Here is an 18,341-nt window from a genome sequence, read left to right as displayed (position 1 = left end):
CTCCTTGAACTCAATCAATTCGGTTTTTTCGATATTCCCTTCTCGTTTAATGAACAATCAAAGCGACCCTTATTTTGCTGAAGCAAAGCTTAATCGAGCTCCACCCCCTCCAGCTCGTCCTTCAGTTCCCAAGTTTGCTTATTTAATATCTGGTTCTAAAGGCGATTTGGAGAAACTTTGGAGGACTCTTCACTCTTTGTATCATCCATGGAATTATTATGTTGTTCATCTTGATCTCGAGTCTCCTCCAGAGGAGAGATTGGAGCTCCAGTCTAGGGTCGAAAATCATACCCTTTTTGCGAAAGTTGGGAATGTTTTTATGAACAGCAAAGCGAATATGGTTACTTATAGAGGCCCCACCATGGTTGCTAGTACTCTTCACGCTTGTGCTATTCTTTTGAAGAGACATAAAGATTGGGACTGGTTTATTAATCTCAGTGCTTCAGATTATCCATTGGTGACTCAAGATGGTGAGTTTTTTGAGTTCTTCCTGGGATGTTACAAGGAATTTGTGATTTATATCTTTGTTGCAAGAATTTCTTGAAATATAACTAATTTGTCGTTCTCGCAGATCTTCTTCGCACATTTTCTGATTTGAAAAGAGAGCTTAATTTTGTCGAACACACAAGCAATTTAGGCTGGAAAGCGTAAGTTTTCTGTGTGTTAAGTTGGATTGTTTGGTGTCGAGAAGATGAGGTCATGGAAGCTTAGTAATGCAAAATGGCTTTGTTGCAGGAACCAAAGGGCGATGCCATTGATTGTTGATCCAGGACTCTACCAGAAAACGAAGTCCGACGTATTTTGGGTTTCTCCCAAGAGAAATTTACCTACAGCATTTAAACTGTTTACTGGTTAGTTCTTGCATCTGTTTTTTCAGACTTGGTGAAATATTAAATACGACATTTCTCAATTGTTAGCAGATAAAAATTTCGTGCACATATATATATATAATGCAGAGTTTTATCGCCATTTGCAGGCTCAGCTTGGATGATCTTATCACGCTCATTTGTCGAATACTGCATATGGGGTTGGGATAATCTTCCCAGAACTCTGCTCATGTATTACTCTAACTTTGTTTCCTCCCCGGAAGGCTATTTTCAGACAGTCATCTGCAACGCCCCCGAATTTGCTTCGACTGTTGTGAACCATGACATGCACTATATTTCTTGGGATAATCCGCCGCAACAACACCCCCACACACTGTCCCTCAACGACACTTATAAAATTTATGCTAGTAATGCTGCCTTCGCACGTAAATTCAAAAGGGACTCTCCTGTCTTGGACAAAATCGACAGAGAACTGCTGAGGCGAAAAAATGGGAGCTTTACGCCTGGTGGCTGGTGCGCAGGAAAACCACGGTGTACTAAGGTCGGAAATGTAACGAAGCTTAGACCAGGTCCTGGTGCTGAAAGGCTTGGAAGACTTATGGGTAAACTGGTCTTGTCACCAAAATTCAGACAGAACCAGTGCAGATAGATTTCTTGTATCATTCTTGCTCCTGGACATTATAGATCGAAAATATTATAGTTACATGGCAAGCTCCATTAATGCATTATATTACACTCACACGCCGATTTTTGTAGGCTCTTCCTAATCAGATGTTGCACAATATTCTTTATGAAAATCGATTTATATCTTTCTCGGAATACATTTAATATTTTAAGAGGGCCATTGTCACGTTTTCGTAAAAATATACACATTATGATTTCTCCAGCAGTACAAACGCCAATAAAATTGGTCTTTTAAGTGAAGATCAAGAACCATGTGTTGAGACTATACAAGGATATGTACACATTCAGTCAAAAATATGAATCTCATTCTCCGTGTTAAAGTCATGTACATTACAAAAGCTACAGCAAATTTTTTTTCTCAATGCACCATCACCCCTGCATTGACTATTCTGAGTGGATTGTGGAAGTTTTCCGAATAGTTTAAGTAGTCAAGCCATCTCCAGAAGCTTAATATTTCCCATAGAATTTGCAGCAACTAACGTGGAGGACTGGCTGCGCCAACAAACAGAAGAAATGAACTGTGTGGTATCATCCACTTCGTCACCGGAAAGTGGATCCATGCTATTAAATCTGTATGTTAGCGTGGGCATTGGAAATGCTTTGTGATAAACAAAAACCTGCATGGATATAAACAAATTAGAGAGAAGAAAGACAATGTAATATTCAGTGAAAAGGAATATTTGAGAGGCGGTGGCTGAGGGTCGTGATGAATATAGTATGTCTCTCCCGAATAACTATGCCACTTGTACATCTTCTTATTGAAATTTCTTCTGCGGTACTGCCAAACTGCGGTGAGAGAAAGAAAGAAATGTAGAAACTTCTTTCCCAGACCATCTGCACCAAATATGCTAGGACTAGCTATTTTTATGTGACGCGACCAGCAAAGACCGGACTGGACGATACCTTCCATATCATGGATTTTTTTGAAAATAAACGCTTAATATTGATTTAATCCAACCATCTTATTTATGGAATCTAGTTTCTTTCTTCTAACACTCCATGCCGCTGAACCCCTCTTGTATCAGGCGCCTTTCATCTATCAATAAGGGTCATCAAAATACATGCATTTAGCTCAACCCATGTGACCGATGGTCTCCCCAAGAATTAATCATCATTCCTATGCTCACTTCAAGCCAATGGCCTCATTCCAGTATCCCTCCTTATCCCCTTCTATCCCACTCTCACAGATGTAAGCTAGTACCATCCCAATTACCCTTTACGACATCATTTGTTTCAGTTGATAGGATGGTAATGAAATCATGATAGATTTCTAATACATCTTCATCCTATGTTCGGTTTACTAATTAATTGTTCTACTTTCTTTCTTATCCTATAAAATCAAATGATTTATTATTCGATAAATAATCACCTATCATCCTATTAACCGAACAAGACGTTACCGAACATGATCAGTGAAATTACAATTCAGCTATAGAAGAAAACTAAGCGTCCTACATCGCTATTTACTTGTACTTGTGTGCGCATGGAGCCCTATGCATGATAGGTGAGTGACTTCTTTAAGTCCTCTCAATTGATTTATCTCGCCGGGAATAAAAAACATCGTAAAGATCATGGCCTCACTAGTCACCACCACAGGTAATTGTCCCCATCTCAACCACACCCGAACAAATCAACAAGGCATAGATGTTACCTCCATGATTCTTTTTAAAATCATTGTCACTTTATTTTCTTGTTTTGGTCACAAGAAGAGGGTATGGCGTAAAACATGTTTTGAGAAGTCTGTTACAAGCAAGAGTAGCACACTTGAACGAAAAATTATCAGCAGCAGTTAACTAGATAGAACTACATAGGAAAGCATATATGCAGTTACTAATTAAAAATTAAAAGACGAAAAGCAGAGTGTATAGCAAGTATCGATATACAGCACCACGTAAAATACCTCATTTGTTTCTGAGCCAGTTGCAATGTAGCCTTCAGATACAGACAAACCAACAAAATTCTGAAAAATGGGTGATCTATCCATCAGCATCAAACACTATCAAATATTATAATTTTGTTAACTGCAATATCTGGGCATTAGAATTGGGTGGGGAAATATCAAAGAGATACTGAATCGACAACAAAATAATGGAACTTGAACCTGAGTACCGGACTACTGTCCCGGAAATTGTTTGTAGGTAATCAACTAATCATGCACATTAACATTTCGAATAATGATGTCCACTATTTATGGTACTACCATTAAAAGAAAAAACAAGAAACACCACACCTTTACATTAAGGTGGCCAGTGAATGACTGCAGAGGACAATCGATAACTCTTGCTCTGTTCATGGACAAATCCCAGAGCTTTAGTGTGTTATCCGTGGATGCAGACACAAGAGTTGTTGAATCTATGAACTTCACGTAACTCACTGTTTTGTTATGACCAACTAGAGTGCAAAGGGGAATTTTTGAGTTACGAAGATCATAGTAATATATCATATGATCTGCTGAACCAAATGCAAGGGAGCGACCGAAGTCGGTGGGAAATTGAACACAGCAAACATTGGCCTTTGTCTTAATGGTACCGACACTTGCTCCCTGCAGTGTCAATCGAAGCAAGAAAATTAACTTGTTACATTTCTAGAATTTACTTCATGCAGCAATGATAACTAGATGCTTTAGTACATTTAGTTTCAAAGCTCACATCCACCAAGTGCAAAAATAGAATTGCCTGATTGATATTCCAGAGCTTCACGGTACCATCATCGCTCCCGCTAGCCAGCATGGTTGGATCAGCCACTGAAAAGTCTACAGACCACACACGACGCTCATGTTCTCTCATTTCCATGAAAATTTGGTTTCTCATGGCATCCCACACCTGAAAATATATCCAGAGAGACTTGATCACAACACAATTAATCACTGGAAGAGTAAGTGGAACAGATTTACAGATTTAATATCAAACTTACCTGCACCACCCCTTCAAAGTTACTTGAAGCAATCTGACTTTTAATGTAGCCGTTCCAACATATGCTGCTGAGCTTCGATCTACTTGCCATTTCTACCACAGGATAGTGAATATCACGTTCTTCATTTAAGATTGAATTGTATTCAAAAACTTTTATCTTCTTGTTTACACCAGCAGTTGCAAAAAACTCCCCATCACGGTCAAAACTAAGGGAGCATACGAGGTTGGAGGAATTTAAGAGATCCCCTTGCTTTAAGTTTGCTCTAACTTTGAGCTTACTAAAAGATAGATACTTGCATAGGCCTTCCAGAAATGTGTTTATCCATCCACTTTTCTTCTGCTCATTGCACCTTTCTTTTGATGATGGGTTACTGATGGAACTTCTTTCAGTTGCAGAAATAGATCCTCTACCATCACTATTGACAGGAAAATTTCTGGCCAATGATCTGCCTCTTGGTTTGGCAGCCATGCGTCTCGTTAAAAAGTAAGCTGATTCCAGTTTCCTAATATTAGTCATCAGTCTAGAATTTTTGGAGAGATCATTCCCCTGATATCCAGAAGGCATCTCTAGCTTTTGATGTTCATCTGCACGGTGGGAAGTTTCACCTGGGTTGCTGTCACAAAGGCCCTGCCTAATTCTCTTTCTAGAACCTGAACTACCAGAATCATCAGCGCCAGTAATGTTAATTGACTGGCAACCTGAGGTGGAATTCTCAGCCAACTCTAATTTTTGGCCTCCTTTTATTCTAAGAGCTGTCTGCAGATTTGAGACTTCTTCTATGTCAGAAGACATTATGGATATGGTCTCGTTCAAGCTATCTGCAGTATCCTGCTTCCTTTGTTGCAGTAGCAGAAGAAACTCCAGCAACAACTCCTGCTCTTCAATCTTCTCTCGAACGTCTATGGCAGCTTCTCGTTCTTCTATGCCATCTCTTGGTGCATTCAAAAACTCACTTTGCAGCAACTCACTGCAAACAGAAAGAGAGTATCATGGCTGTCAAACACAACTTAGAAACAGAACACACATCTGCGAGACAAATCCACCGAGAAGACTATTTGTGGAGAGTTTAGTAAAGATGGGACCGTCTGATGTACGAAAAAATATGCTATATAGAAATCACACTTGATCATAGAAATTAGAAAGATTGAACATGTATGACGAAAAAAATGAGCAGTCGGATGACTATCATATCCACCCATTTTATATTTTTCCTGTGAAAATAGAATGCATTTGTCTGCAGGTAATTGCATATCAAATGCAATAAAGTATCTAAATCAGTTTCAACAAAGCGCACGTTCTTGCTTTCATTTTCGACAAAGCGCACGTTCTTGCTTTCATATTTTTAAGCAACAGCTCAAGCATGCACAAATTCACAAGGACAGGCAGCTCAACTCTGCTATTTCCCCATCAATAAATCAATCTTAGCACTCTTATGCATATAGTACTCTCAAGGCAAGTAATTTACGAGTCTACAAAATGAGCCACTTTGGATAGAGAAGCTCATTTTAGAAAATCCTTATCTTTACAAAATGCCCTTTTCAAAAACAGGTAGCATCTGGTGGGTCTTCATCTCTAAAACTACGCTTAAAAAGACAAAATCTAGAAGATAGAAATATGTGACTTTTAGGCTTTTACTCCGACTTCACTTCAAAAAATATATCAAAAGAAGCTCGTTTCATTCCAAAAATAAAAGTAGAAAAAAAAACTCTTTTATTCAACCGAATATAAAACTGTTTATTATTTAAAAAATAAATTCTAAAAAAGTCACATTGTCCAAGAGTTCCAAGTACCTTTTAAAGCTAAGAACTTCTGTATCTAAACTGCCCAATATCTACAAGAATTACAAAAAACTCGCAATTAACTCAACCAGATACATTATCAAAAGAAAAACATGTACCTTGTTGAAGTGGAATAACAGAAACCTTTTTCGTATGGAAGGGAGATAAGGTTGCAGGAAATAAATGAATACAAAATAATAATGGAAAATAAAACTTAAAGCTTCAACGGATTGGAAATGCTCAGACAAAAACCCACCCTATTTTTGGTCTGCTACTTGGCTCTGGATGTAGCAACCATAAGCAAAATGAAGCTTCTTTAGGCCACTTGAGAAGTAACTGAGGAGGGAGGACCCGGTGTCTCAGGCTTGCCATAGTCGTGACTTTCTCTTCCATTGAATTAAAAGGGCAAAATAACTAGCTCACAAGTAAAAAATCTATATCAGTAACGTCCTAGAATAAAAAATTTCATCACGCTAAATCTATCTCATTAAAGATCAACACCAAGAAAACCAGGAAGATGGTGACAAGCATCGGAAAGGTAAACTCGTACTAGTTTTTCACACAAAGAACTGCCTACCACTGACCTCAAAGAGTAAGACACCAAGCTGATAGATATCGGAAGCACAGGAACTATTACAGTCGCCAACCTCTTCTGGACTGCTGTACCAACTGGATTCTTTGAGCAATATTTGTTTCATTGGAAAGGAATTCTTCCTATCACCTGTTCGTTCGTTCCCAATGACTTCTGAGGCTTGCAAAGCCTGACCTGATGATGATTGCATGCAACTGGCATCCGAATTCATATGGGAAGTGAGATTCACAACATCAGTCGGGGGCCCAGAATCTTGTATGCCTAACTGACTTCTTGATCGGAGTTGTGAGTGTAAATCATGGGATGAAGGTGAAGCGGAACCCTTAAACTCAGCTGTTTGGCTGTTTTCTCCATAGTCCATCGAGTCAGAACCCGAATCCGAGCAAGAAGCAGATTCAATGAAAGAAACCCGATTAAGTGAAGACATGATAAAGCACGAGGGGCGGACATTGTGAACAACAATTCCCTGAGAATGTGCCAGGTTTACGATATCTACAATTTGAGAGAATATGTGAAGGCATTCAAGGGCATCCACCGTCCTTTCAGGATTATCCAACCAGTGTCTCAGGCTAACATCATTGCATTCCAAGCTCCGACCTCCAGCTGCGTCACCATCCTCGGTTGCCCCAGCTTGAGTTTTGTTGTTGATATAGGGCAACAGGGTTCGTTCACTCCCTTTTCTCACTAATACTAAACCAGATTCATGGGATGCATTGTCTCCCGACGATCTGACAGTTCTTGCTTGAAAAGTTCTGGGATTTCTATCCAGTAATGATGAAGAGTTTAACCCCCTAGAATTATCAGACCTTTGCCAATTTGACTCCGACGAGCCTTCCATAATTATCCACCTGTAAGTGTACCTACATGAATCCCATCGCATACACAAACGATATAGCACGATAATACTATCCACAAACTTTTTACAAGTTCTCTCACCACCAAAACCTCCATTTCGATCAAGTGCACGTCATAGCCACGAAATACTAAAGCTTAGATTATGTCTATACATGTACTTGCATCTTCATTAAAATAACTCATTCAAACGAGGATAAAGCCCATCCCAAAGATCATCATCAGATAATGTCCCTTGAAGCAAATTCACCAAAAATAAGGGTAAACTGGTAACTCGGATAACCCACAAAAGTCCTATATGCAACACAGAAAGAAAAGGAGATACAGCAAGCAGCACCAGTACTCAATATGAGAAAAGGGGAAGAGAGGCTAAGCTAGTTGGAGTTTCAGATGGAGCAAACAAACACATGAGAACCACACAAACTGATAATCTTAACTCTTTCTTCAAAGCTCAACAGGAGTAATAAAACAGTGCGCTTTTTTATCTCCAGAAAGCACCAGAGCCTTATGTTTGCTCCCCNTTAATGGATAAGTGCAAATAGGCTATGGCGGCATTCCCCTTCAACGAGAAGGTTGCATATCAGGCTGGCTGCCAACAACTGGAAACCATTTCTAACATGTGGAAGCAATTTATGTATTTTATAAACATAAAAATCAAACGGACCATCAAAAAATCTTACTATTTTGGGATTTTTTTTTTTCATTTCACTTTTTATATTTATTTACATTTTTCTTGCTTTTTTTATTATTATTAATGTACTTATGTTAATTCAGTCTCGAAAAAACATGCAACAATCTTTTGAATGGATTAAAAAAAATAAAATAAGAAATATATTTATAAACTCTATTTTTATAAGTCTGTGTTTTTAGGATGAATGAAGTGTGTTTTTCAATTTAAAACGATATAATATTAATTATCTTTGTATTTATAATATTACGCTATCACTTATTAAAAAATATCATGCAGTAATGTTAAAGGTAAATGTAAATTCAAATTTAAAATTATTGCTGCTCCATATATCTGAATTTTGTTGTTTATATGTGTGTCAATTGTCATGTGTGTGTATTGCTGTGTGTAAATTCTTCTTGGGATTGCTTTTTGCATATTGTTATCTGGTATTGAATTTCAAGTTGAAGTTCTTTATTTCTACTACTACTACTACTATTATTATTAGGGTTTTTTTATAGTGCAATGCTTGGTAAACAAAAAAATTTCCAAAATACCTGTAAGATTACAAAACACTTCATTTAATTTTAAAAAATATTATAAAAATCTATTTTGATAAATATGTAATTTATCTAAATTATTACAATTGAATTTTTAAATGATTATATCATCTTTAACATAAAAATTATTAAAAATTAGAACTTTTATATTTTCCTTCACAAGAACAATAATTAACATTAAAAAAAAATTAATACGTATGCAATGTTCATTGTATAGTTAGACTTTAGAACTCGCTCCTTAAACCTCATATGGGATGTAATCTGACTGAACAATTGCCAAATAAAATATCAGGAGACATAAGCTACGCTTTGTGACCAGCACATGTTTTCAACAGCTCCGAACATTTACACAAGAGACTATGCAGTACTAAAACTTAAAAATCATGATAAGCTTTACAAGAATACTCCATACAGATGAAAAAGACTGCCAAATAGAATCCAGAAAATGGAAGGATTTCCCATTGAACTCTAAAACTTGAGGGAACTGGCCACAACCTACCTTCTTCTGCAGCACATTGCAGTTACACCCCTATTTATACAACAATTTCCTCCCTCACACATTTTCCACAAGAACAAAAAAATAATAAACCAATTATTAAGATTCACCCATAATTTTGGTGACATCTTCCTTCTTCCATGGTTTCCAACTGAATTTTCTTGTTCAACTACCTGAAACAAATAATGAATTTTTTGATAGCTGGTTTCTGTCAGCCTGGAGTTTTCTCATCCTCGCCTTGTCCAGTCGAGCACGTCGTACAGCTTCTTGAATTTGGCGGTCGTTATCTTTCAACATCTGATCCACTTTGCCTGAAGGAACCAGAAGAGGTCCCGAGTAGTGAATTTTGTTTCCCTTCGACCCATAACCGAGCTGGAGGGAGATTATTATAAGTACAACAGCCCAGCGCTATGTTTCGATAGCTATGCCACATAAAGTAAACATAATATAACTACTTACAAGTACAGGATTGTTGCTAGTTCTTTCGTCATCGTGCTGCTGAGAATTGGCACTTGAATGATTCGTCTGGACTTGACTCATTGCAGAACTTGAAACCTCTTTGTATGATCCAGGAAACCTGGCGATAAGTTTTGGAACTTCGTGCTGAGGCAAAGATTTATCCCTATGCTCTTCAGACAGCATGCTCCTTCTTGCAGCAACTAAACCAGACATGGATGTTAACTCGGCCACAGCCGGGTTTTTAGGAGCATCTTCCAAGTTCTTTCCGGCCTTTGCCCAGGCAGCTCGATTAACCAACGGCCCAGAATGGGAAGCTCTCTTGTGGATATTTCCATGAGGCTCATTGTTTGCTTCATCCACAGATTGGGATGGTCTTGGTGGTTCGATAGGAAAACCAGATGCAGCTTCTTCAAAATGAGAGTCGAACATCTCACTCCTGCTCTTGGGGTTGGACTGACCTTGCCTTTTCTGTATTCAAAAAACAGATTAGTTTTGGATGTACTTTAGATATAAGCCTATACAGAGCTTACGCAGTTTCACAAGGATCAGATTCAAGAACCTGCTGTCTGATGGTCAAACACATAAAAGGAGCAAGAATAATAGGCCAAATAAAACAATAACTTAAAAAGGTCCACATTTTACTAAACCCTTCATTGAAATATATTTTACATCTCCTTTAAAAAAACCTGATATACATCTAAATATTGTCGTTTTCTGCATTCAGTTCAAGACAAAAGTGATCATAATAATTGCCTTCAGAAAAGCAAATTTTAATGCAGAAACATTTTAAAATTCAAGTTTGATCTTAAAAATGCTATCTTCTCTGATGGAGTAAAGATGGAATTTACATCGATTATATTTCCTCAAGTTCAAGACAAAGTTGCCTTAGCTGTATAATTAAAAACAAGAATATTACACCCATCATAGTGTTCCGCAACCAGCGTAAAAAATTTGGTAAAAAATTGGAACAATGTTTGACAGGTCGTATAGTTAGTTACCTGCATAGATGAGACTAACTCAGCATTAGCATCAGGGGCGGGTACTGCACGAGATTCTCTTGGTCCTCTCTTTTCTAGGTCATATCTTTGAACTTTGTTCCCAGCTGCTATTTGTCTACATGTTCCACACATTTACGAGACATTCAATAACTTTTTAGATTTCTATTATCTGAAAAATAGACAGTAACTTTCAAATTTGAACAATTACCTTCTTGCTTGTTCATCTCGTACTTTAGCATCAAACTCTTTGCTAGGAGGGTACTTCGGCAAACTTGAAGGATCGCAAGGATATGGTCTTGCCGTAAAGAACTTCGAGAAGAGTTACAAACAATGTAAGAATTCTTAAACAATCAGTTTACCGACTCATTCCAATATGTGACCTTAAAGAATATTAAGTAGAAAATGATACCTCATTCTTCAAAGCAGAGGCAGTAGATCCACGATCTGCAGGATCTATGGACAGCAAGATCTCTATGAGTGCTAATGCCGGTGCAGGGAAATCTTTGAATGTTTCGGCAACATGACGATTGTAAGGTTGTTGGGGTTTGAAAATTGTTGCATGGGGCAACTTTGATTTTCTCCAATACTCCTCAGAAGGTGACCCACAGAGTTTAAAAATTTTATGCAACTGCTCAACCTGAAAAACCAGATTTGTGATTTCCTCGCCGTTGTACTTAAAATTACTCTAAAAATAAATTATCTATCATTAGACCTTCACAAGAACTTCATTGCCTCATGAGAGTTGAAAGTGAGAAACTACAACAATAATGTACCTCTGTTCTTCCTGGCATGATAGGCTTGCCAGCATATAATTCAGCAAGTATGCATCCAGTACTCCATAAATCTACAGCAGTACCATAATGCGTAGCTCCAAGTAGAAGCTCTGGTGGCCGATACCACAGCGTCACAACACGGCTGGTTAGCGGTTGACTTTGCTGAGGATCAAAGAAACTAGCCAAACCAAAATCTGCAATCTTCAGGATCCCATTATTGTCAATCAAAAGGTTGGAGCCTTTTATATCTCGATGAAGGATACCACGACTATGGCAATGGTCTAGCCCACGTAAAAGTTGTTGTGTATAGCACTTAACCTGGAACAAAGAACAAAACCATTTTGGTCCTTCAAATCTGAGATTCAAGGTCAGAAGCAATGCATGTAAGTAAAAACACAATTCTTGAAGCAAAAAGAGAGAACTTTTCATTATACAATTGCAGTGTAGGAAATACAGAATATCAGCACACACCTGAGGTTCAGTAAATTTGAGGCCAGGGTGGGACAAAAGTCCCGCCAAATCATGCTCCATATACTCGAAAACAAGATACAAGCTGCAAGACATCCGTGAAGTAACTAGACCTTCCAATTTAATGATATTTGGATGGTTAAGCTTACGCAAAATGTGAATTTCCCTCGCCATAAAGCGAACGCTCTCTGGCTCCAGATTATCAAATCTCACTTTCTTCAAAGCAACAACCTTCCCTGCATCAAGATCACGGGCACGATAAACATTACTGTAAGTACCCTGGCCAATCTGTACAAAAGAAGGCCACAAAGAAAAAATAAGTATTGGCAGAGAGTAATCTTGGCAAGAGCATGTATCATCAATGTACTTAAATTAAAATATCATACATAAAAGAATTTTGGTTTATGACAGGAACATGCATAAACTTCATTACAAAGAAGACAAGAAAGAAAATACAGATTAAAGTAGCATATTTGCGACTTAATTGTGATAACACACGTATATGACCAGAAGCAGCGACTATATGACACACAAGTCAATATAACTCGGCGTTGATTAGGATCCGAAAATGCAATTGTTGTGCTCAAGTAGCTTATGGGTAGCACCATTGGCTTTCCAGGACATATGGCTTGTGTTTGAGTCACGTCAGGTGATTGAGTATGAATTTTTTTTACAAACCCACACAATTGTTGGCTCTCGATCACTCTGAGACTGTGATAGAGTTCCTAAATTCATCACATAATATTCGCATGATTACGCTGTTCGGTGCAGCATTACTATCAGAAAAAGATTCAAGATCGTAGATAGTTCATATATAAATTCGTCTGGGAGTGACATAAAATGGCCAAATACGAAACCCACTCCATGGAAAATAATATACGGGTTTAAAACAGCAGAGTTTAGCCTCCCAAATTAAGAAGAATATGCAGCTGTATTGATGACAAGTCGTTATCATCATTCCAGAATTTAAAGTTGGTGGAGACTGGAGAATACGGTTATCCAATTCATAGTTGAAAATAATAAGCATATAGATACATTAGCTGCTAATTGAATCAATCATCATTCATCACTCATTAACATAAATGCAAATTCTGATGCATCAACACAGTTCTATTGGGCTACACGCAAACAACGAGGTCTCATAAAAGGACTTCATCTTTCAAAGGCATGGTCTTTCGGTTCATTCGTATCATTCATATCCATGGATGATATTGGATCTAAACCATAACACTTGTATATCATCCACTGTTTCAATCAAGCGAGCATAGACAATGTCATATAAGTTACATTTCAAAATAGTTTGATACATGCAACAAACAAAACATCAAAAGCCTAACCTTATCCAATTTTTCGAAAGAGTCTGCCCTCCTAGGGACCCATCCTTTAATAGCTTCGCCAGCCACAGCAGCTAACCATGGTGGCCATCCAGCTGCTACCACTTCCCCTTCAATTGCTCTAGGAACCATACCCGCCCCAGGATGGTGTGCGGCAGTTGCACACTCGGCCTTCTCCCGCTTCTTCTCCGATTGTTCTACATACAACCTAGATGAACCATTGACTTGCTTGTCTACAAATATAAACCCGCCCTCGTTGCTATTATTATTACTATCCAACCTATCCTTCAACCTCGAATTCTCCTCCCTCCGAGAAGAAACAGCCCTTGGAGCCCGCAAATCCGAAGATTCCTTACCTGATGGCCTCTCCCTTGGACTCTCGTTACTATCATCAATGGCATAGGGCTTACCACATACACAACCCATTCTCGCTGAGTAAACCAAATTCACCAACAACCCATCTCCCAGATCGGACTTCTTTACACATTTAGTCACCCCAGGAACCTTTCTTCTTCCATTTCTTCAAAACAATCAAATCCATCCAAGAAACCAACTTTAAGCCAGGATTCAATACAGTTTGAGCAGAAACGAAAATTAACCAACTCCAACGCTTGATAAAGACACGACTAACTGGCACAAACACACTGGAGGAACTCTTAGAAAGAGTTCAACACAAGGAATACCCAACAACTGAAAATGTACCAATGATGTACCCAGACGCTCAAAAAGGAAATTCAATAAGAAAACCGAAAAGGGCTCACAATTGGTGGCCGAAAAGACAATGAGGCATCGATGAAAAGTTGGGTCAGCAGTGATTCATGGCTTGGCATGGGTGGATCTAGGGCATTGACGGAATAGTCTTGAGAGAGATGGTAGAGAGATAGAAGTGGATACGATAGATGATAAAAGGGCTGAATCTTTTTTTATTTTTATTTTTCCCTGAAGGTGAAAGAAGTGTACATGGAGTTTTTAGATATGGTGTATTTATATATTTCTGATTCTGATGGGAGATTGAACAGCTTTAGCATTGAGTTCCACAGAGCTTGTGTTCCATTTGAGACATTTCTGAACACTCCCCAACCACGCGATTTTTCGTGTGCGTATGTTACACTCTTCATGCTTCCTATCATACATTTTGCCTTGAAAACAAACAAATTTTTCTTTGCTCTTTTTACTTTAAATTAATATTTCAATTTTGTGAATTATATTTTCTGTATGACTTGATCTATAAAAAAATATTATATTTTATGTCAAAAATATTATTTTTTCGCTTCGAATATAAATTAAACTCGTCTCACGGATATAGATATGTGATATCATTTTACAAAATACATACTTTATTTGTTATATTTGGTAAAACCTGGATTTGGATACAAACATATATCAAATGTATACGTTGAATGTAAAATGTTACCACGTGTTACTTCAAATGACAAATGACAAATGACAAATGACAAATGCAATATTCGAGTGTAGGTTTATGTATGTTGTATCAGTTATTTGTTACAATTGTAACACAAAGCTCTTGTGAGATTGTCTCACAAATCAATTTTCTGAGACAAATTTTATATCCGACTGTACCTATTATAAAATATTATTTTTATGTCAAAAATTTTATTTTTCACTTTATATATAAAAGCAGATTGATCTTCTCACATATATAAATATGTAATATTGCTTCACATGAGACATTCTCGTTTTGTAATTGATTATTTGATGATATTATTAAATTATTTGTCATCAAATATGGTATATAGTGATTGATCGTATTTTGTAATGTTCATGAACTTACTTATCTTTTGGGCATGCAATCATCTCTCTCAAAATATTTCACGTGCACTACTTACGGTGTTATCTTATTTCTGACAGTGGTTTCTTTCACTTTCCTCAGTATTGGAACTTGAAACCTTCGGGATAAGTACTCAGATTTTAAAGTGTGAATACTAATTGAATTAAGTCTCACTCCTGCTTAGTTGTTTATTTCACCTTCATCAGCACTTGAATCAGCACCTCCATATCAAATATATGAGTTGTTTGAGTTTGAATGCTAACTGAGCTAAGTAGTCAGTTACATAATTATGAATGTAAATGTTCAAGAAAAATAGAATAATAAATGTTCATATTAACTAAAAATATTCGATCATCAAATTAACTTGTGAGTATATTTTTATGAGACAGTTTCACACATCTATATTTTTTAGATGAGTTGAACCGGTCTACCTACGATGAAAAATAATATTTTTCAAGTTTTGGACCTGATCAAAAATTTGTGCCACAAAATTCACCAGTTATACGGTTTTATATGAGTTTTTATGTTAATTTGTTATACGTTATAGTTTTTTTTTCTCCCACATGCCTAAATATTTTTCTATCAATGTAGAAATAGATAGAGTTTTACAATATATGAGTCATTATTAGAAAATGTACGGACTTGGGTGTAAGGATCTTTGTTTGAAAGATATCATTATAAAGTATTTAGATACAAGATAAAATTAATTTTTTTTTTTTGCCGATGGACTCTTTCAATGTGGTAATAGTTTACAAACTCCTCTTCAATTAACATTTCTAGTGCGTTCCCTATGCTTCTATTTATAGTAGAACGATCGTAAATAAATTAAAGTAACCAATTGTAAGTGAAAAGAAGATTAGTCAATTTAATAATCTTCTTTATTACTAAAATTAATAATAGTAATATATGATTTTAATACACTTTAATTTAATTGGTAGCTTTTTTGGGGAATTTATTAAATGTGGGCCCATAGAATTTATTATAATTTAGAAAACGCATGGCACTTGGGATCCATCATTAATTATTCCACGTTGTTTTTTGGGGTGTGTGAATATTTTTTAAATCTTTAAATTAAATTCACCTTTTCAATTTCTACACAGAAAGTATACTCACTTTACTTGACTGACACTACCGACTCCGAGTATAAATATAAATTGATTTTGAATTTTTGACCAATAATAATAGCATTATAGGTTGGAATATGAAAAACATGGAGGAAAGTTGAAAGATTTTAATTTTTTTTATACTTAAATTGAACTAAAAAAGATGTATTATTAATAATGAATAGATATATTGTGAGACGATCTCACATATATTTAATATTTGTTCGTGAGATTTATTCGTAATACAAGTCAACCATGTTCGTGTTTACAATAAAAAAATAATATTTTTGACATAAATGACTCAAATAAAATATGTATATCGAAAAAATGGCCATATTAGATATTTAAACGAGCAACTATCCTTATCTTTAAAAAATCTTAAATTTCATCAATAGTCGAAATGATTTAAATCATCAAACACAGGCGGTCTTAGCATTTTTTTTTTTAACTAATATACTTATATTAATCATGTTTTGAAAACATGTGCAATCAATTTCTGAAGATAAAATAAGCAATTAGTTAATACTTTTTTTCTAATGATATTTTTAATCTGTATAAAAATTCAAACAAATTTATATATTGTGCGGTCGTCGCATAGGGCCCTTACCGGAGAAGCCCCCCCAATTTTTTTTTAATTTTTTTAATAGTAATTTTTTTTAATGTTTTATGTAATTGTGCGTATAAAAGAAACAAAAACAATAAGTGAAATATTCAATTTTTTTTTTCGAATAAATAATTTTTTCCTAAATTCTTTATTGCATGTAAGTTACTAGTGACTATTATGGTGACTGTTGCGTCTGAATAAATAATTTTTTTTTAAACCTGAAACCGTTAAAATATTTTTTGAGATCAACCATGATCCAAACAAGATTTAATGCATTACTTGTGATTTGGATTGAGATAGTTTTTAGAAGAAATTAATCATGAATGATTGATGATCTTGAAGATAAAAAAAGATCCGTAAGATTATTTCATAATAAACATATTCAATCTTAAATCTTTCGATGATATGTATTTCGAAACATAATTTACAAATCTGGGTTTGAGTAATTCATCAAATCTCCACAATACTTGGTTACACATGTAGTCTTTCTTTTTACAGCATTTATTTCCTTTTGGGGTGAAGATAATTAATTCATGCACGACATGGACATGGACATGGACATGGACCCTATTTCTTTTGCCCCTTTAAAGTTTTGGTACAAAATTACACTGAAATGGTTAATATGTCAAGGAAAGGAGAGACAAGGGCGTCCTCAAAAAACAGATGTTTACACCAGCCCCCCCTCCTTTTTTTTGGGTACAAAATTACATCGCAATGGCCCATCCAAAAATTCTCCCATAGGCATCACGTGGAATGATTTCTGATAATTTACATGGCTCAATTTATGACATGTTTCATTATAGTTTCATTTTTTTTTTCTCATGATAGGTTAGATTGATTTTATTCAAGATTTCATTTTTGTTTCATAGCATGGTATCAATTTTGCTAATATAAAAATTATTGTGAGACCGTATCAAGGATTAATTTTGTGATACAGATTTTCGAGTCGATCAAAACCATGAAAAATATTATTTTTTATATCAAAATTCATGATAGGTAGCGATCGAATTGACTCATTTTATCGACATAAACCTGTAAGACCGTTTCACAAGAGACCAACTCGTTTTTTAATTAGTTTTTTAATTACAACAACAACAAAAAATCATATTGTACAATGACAAAAACTTGTGTGAGACGGTATCACGGGTCGTAATTTGTGAGACGAATCTCTTATTTGGGTCATCCATGAAAAAATATTACTTTTTATGCTAAGATTATTATTTTTTATTGTGAATATCGGTAGGGTTGACCCGTCTCATATATAAAGATTCGTGAAACCGTCTCACAAGAGAGCTACTCTTCTACAATACACACCAACGTCTTTACACTTTTTAAAATTGCAATTTTTTTATTCAAACATCCTTACAACTTTTTCTCAAAAACGAGAACATATAGCTTACCATACTCCAAGACTTCATATCAAACAGTAAAAGATGCACACATG

General features: G+C 36.1%; 3 protein-coding genes across 6 annotated transcripts; 1 reads left to right on the top strand and 2 right to left on the bottom strand.

Annotated features, from left to right (window-relative positions):
- The first annotated feature begins 6 nt into the window (after positions 1-6).
- On the top strand, positions 7-1,638 carry LOC140968886 (beta-glucuronosyltransferase GlcAT14A-like). The gene is made up of 4 exons (XM_073430026.1): positions 7-470; positions 572-647; positions 736-851; positions 977-1,638. Exons 1-4 carry the CDS (start codon positions 50-52, stop codon positions 1,474-1,476), a joined length of 1,113 nt encoding a protein of 370 aa, XP_073286127.1. The 5' UTR covers positions 7-49; the 3' UTR covers positions 1,477-1,638.
- Positions 1,639-1,753: 115 nt separating this feature from the next.
- Positions 1,754-8,160, bottom strand: LOC140968884 (protein SPA1-RELATED 4-like). 3 transcript variants are annotated; one of them, XM_073430022.1, is made up of 7 exons: positions 6,787-8,160; positions 6,459-6,616; positions 4,425-5,391; positions 4,160-4,333; positions 3,742-4,053; positions 3,412-3,471; positions 1,754-2,128 (listed from the first exon to the last, which is right to left on the bottom strand). In XM_073430022.1, exons 1-7 carry the CDS (start codon positions 7,672-7,674, stop codon positions 1,940-1,942), a joined length of 2,748 nt encoding a protein of 915 aa, XP_073286123.1. In that variant the 5' UTR covers positions 7,675-8,160; the 3' UTR covers positions 1,754-1,939. The 3 variants fall into 3 exon arrangements, with proteins under 3 accessions (XP_073286123.1, XP_073286124.1, XP_073286125.1); XM_073430023.1 differs by having other exon boundaries at positions 1,755-2,128; positions 4,187-4,333; XM_073430024.1 differs by lacking the exons at positions 1,754-2,128; positions 3,412-3,471 and having other exon boundaries at positions 3,791-4,053; positions 4,141-4,333.
- Positions 8,161-9,166: 1,006 nt separating this feature from the next.
- On the bottom strand, positions 9,167-14,389 carry LOC140968867 (probable serine/threonine-protein kinase At1g54610). Of its 2 annotated transcripts, XM_073430005.1 has the most exons (8): positions 13,405-14,385; positions 12,071-12,355; positions 11,600-11,917; positions 11,236-11,463; positions 11,035-11,135; positions 10,827-10,941; positions 9,829-10,296; positions 9,167-9,741 (listed from the first exon to the last, which is right to left on the bottom strand). In XM_073430005.1, exons 1-8 carry the CDS (start codon positions 13,825-13,827, stop codon positions 9,535-9,537), a joined length of 2,145 nt encoding a protein of 714 aa, XP_073286106.1. In that variant the 5' UTR covers positions 13,828-14,385; the 3' UTR covers positions 9,167-9,534. The 2 variants fall into 2 exon arrangements, with proteins under 2 accessions (XP_073286106.1, XP_073286105.1); XM_073430004.1 differs by having other exon boundaries at positions 11,600-12,355; positions 13,405-14,389.
- Positions 14,390-18,341: the final 3,952 nt, after the last annotated feature.

This window comes from Primulina huaijiensis, unplaced genomic scaffold (genome assembly GCF_012295235.1).
Source record: "Primulina huaijiensis isolate GDHJ02 unplaced genomic scaffold, ASM1229523v2 scaffold38229, whole genome shotgun sequence".
Taxonomy (NCBI): Eukaryota; Viridiplantae; Streptophyta; class Magnoliopsida; order Lamiales; family Gesneriaceae; genus Primulina; species Primulina huaijiensis.
This window is presented reverse-complemented; position numbering and strand designations above follow the sequence as displayed.

Coding starts and splice junctions, on each gene's coding strand:
- LOC140968886 (XM_073430026.1), top strand. CDS start 50: ATGAACAATCAAAGCGACCCTTATTTTGCTGAAGCAAAGCTTAATCGA. Junction 471..571: donor TCCATTGGTGACTCAAGATG/GTGAGTTTTTTG, acceptor TCGTTCTCGCAG/ATCTTCTTCGCACATTTTCT. Junction 648..735: donor AGCAATTTAGGCTGGAAAGC/GTAAGTTTTCTG, acceptor GCTTTGTTGCAG/GAACCAAAGGGCGATGCCAT.
- LOC140968867 (XM_073430004.1), bottom strand. CDS start 13,827: ATGGGTTGTGTATGTGGTAAGCCCTATGCCATTGATGATAGTAACGAG. Junction 11,136..11,235: donor CCTCTGCTTTGAAGAATGAG/GTATCATTTTCT, acceptor CTCTTCTCGAAG/TTCTTTACGGCAAGACCATA. Junction 10,942..11,034: donor CGAGATGAACAAGCAAGAAG/GTAATTGTTCAA, acceptor TGGAACATGTAG/ACAAATAGCAGCTGGGAACA.
- LOC140968884 (XM_073430022.1), bottom strand. CDS start 7,674: ATGCGATGGGATTCATGTAGGTACACTTACAGGTGGATAATTATGGAA. Junction 6,617..6,786: donor TTGGTGTCTTACTCTTTGAG/GTCAGTGGTAGG, acceptor CTTGTGAGCTAG/TTATTTTGCCCTTTTAATTC. Junction 2,129..3,411: donor CTGGCTCAGAAACAAATGAG/GTATTTTACGTG, acceptor ATATCCATGCAG/GTTTTTGTTTATCACAAAGC.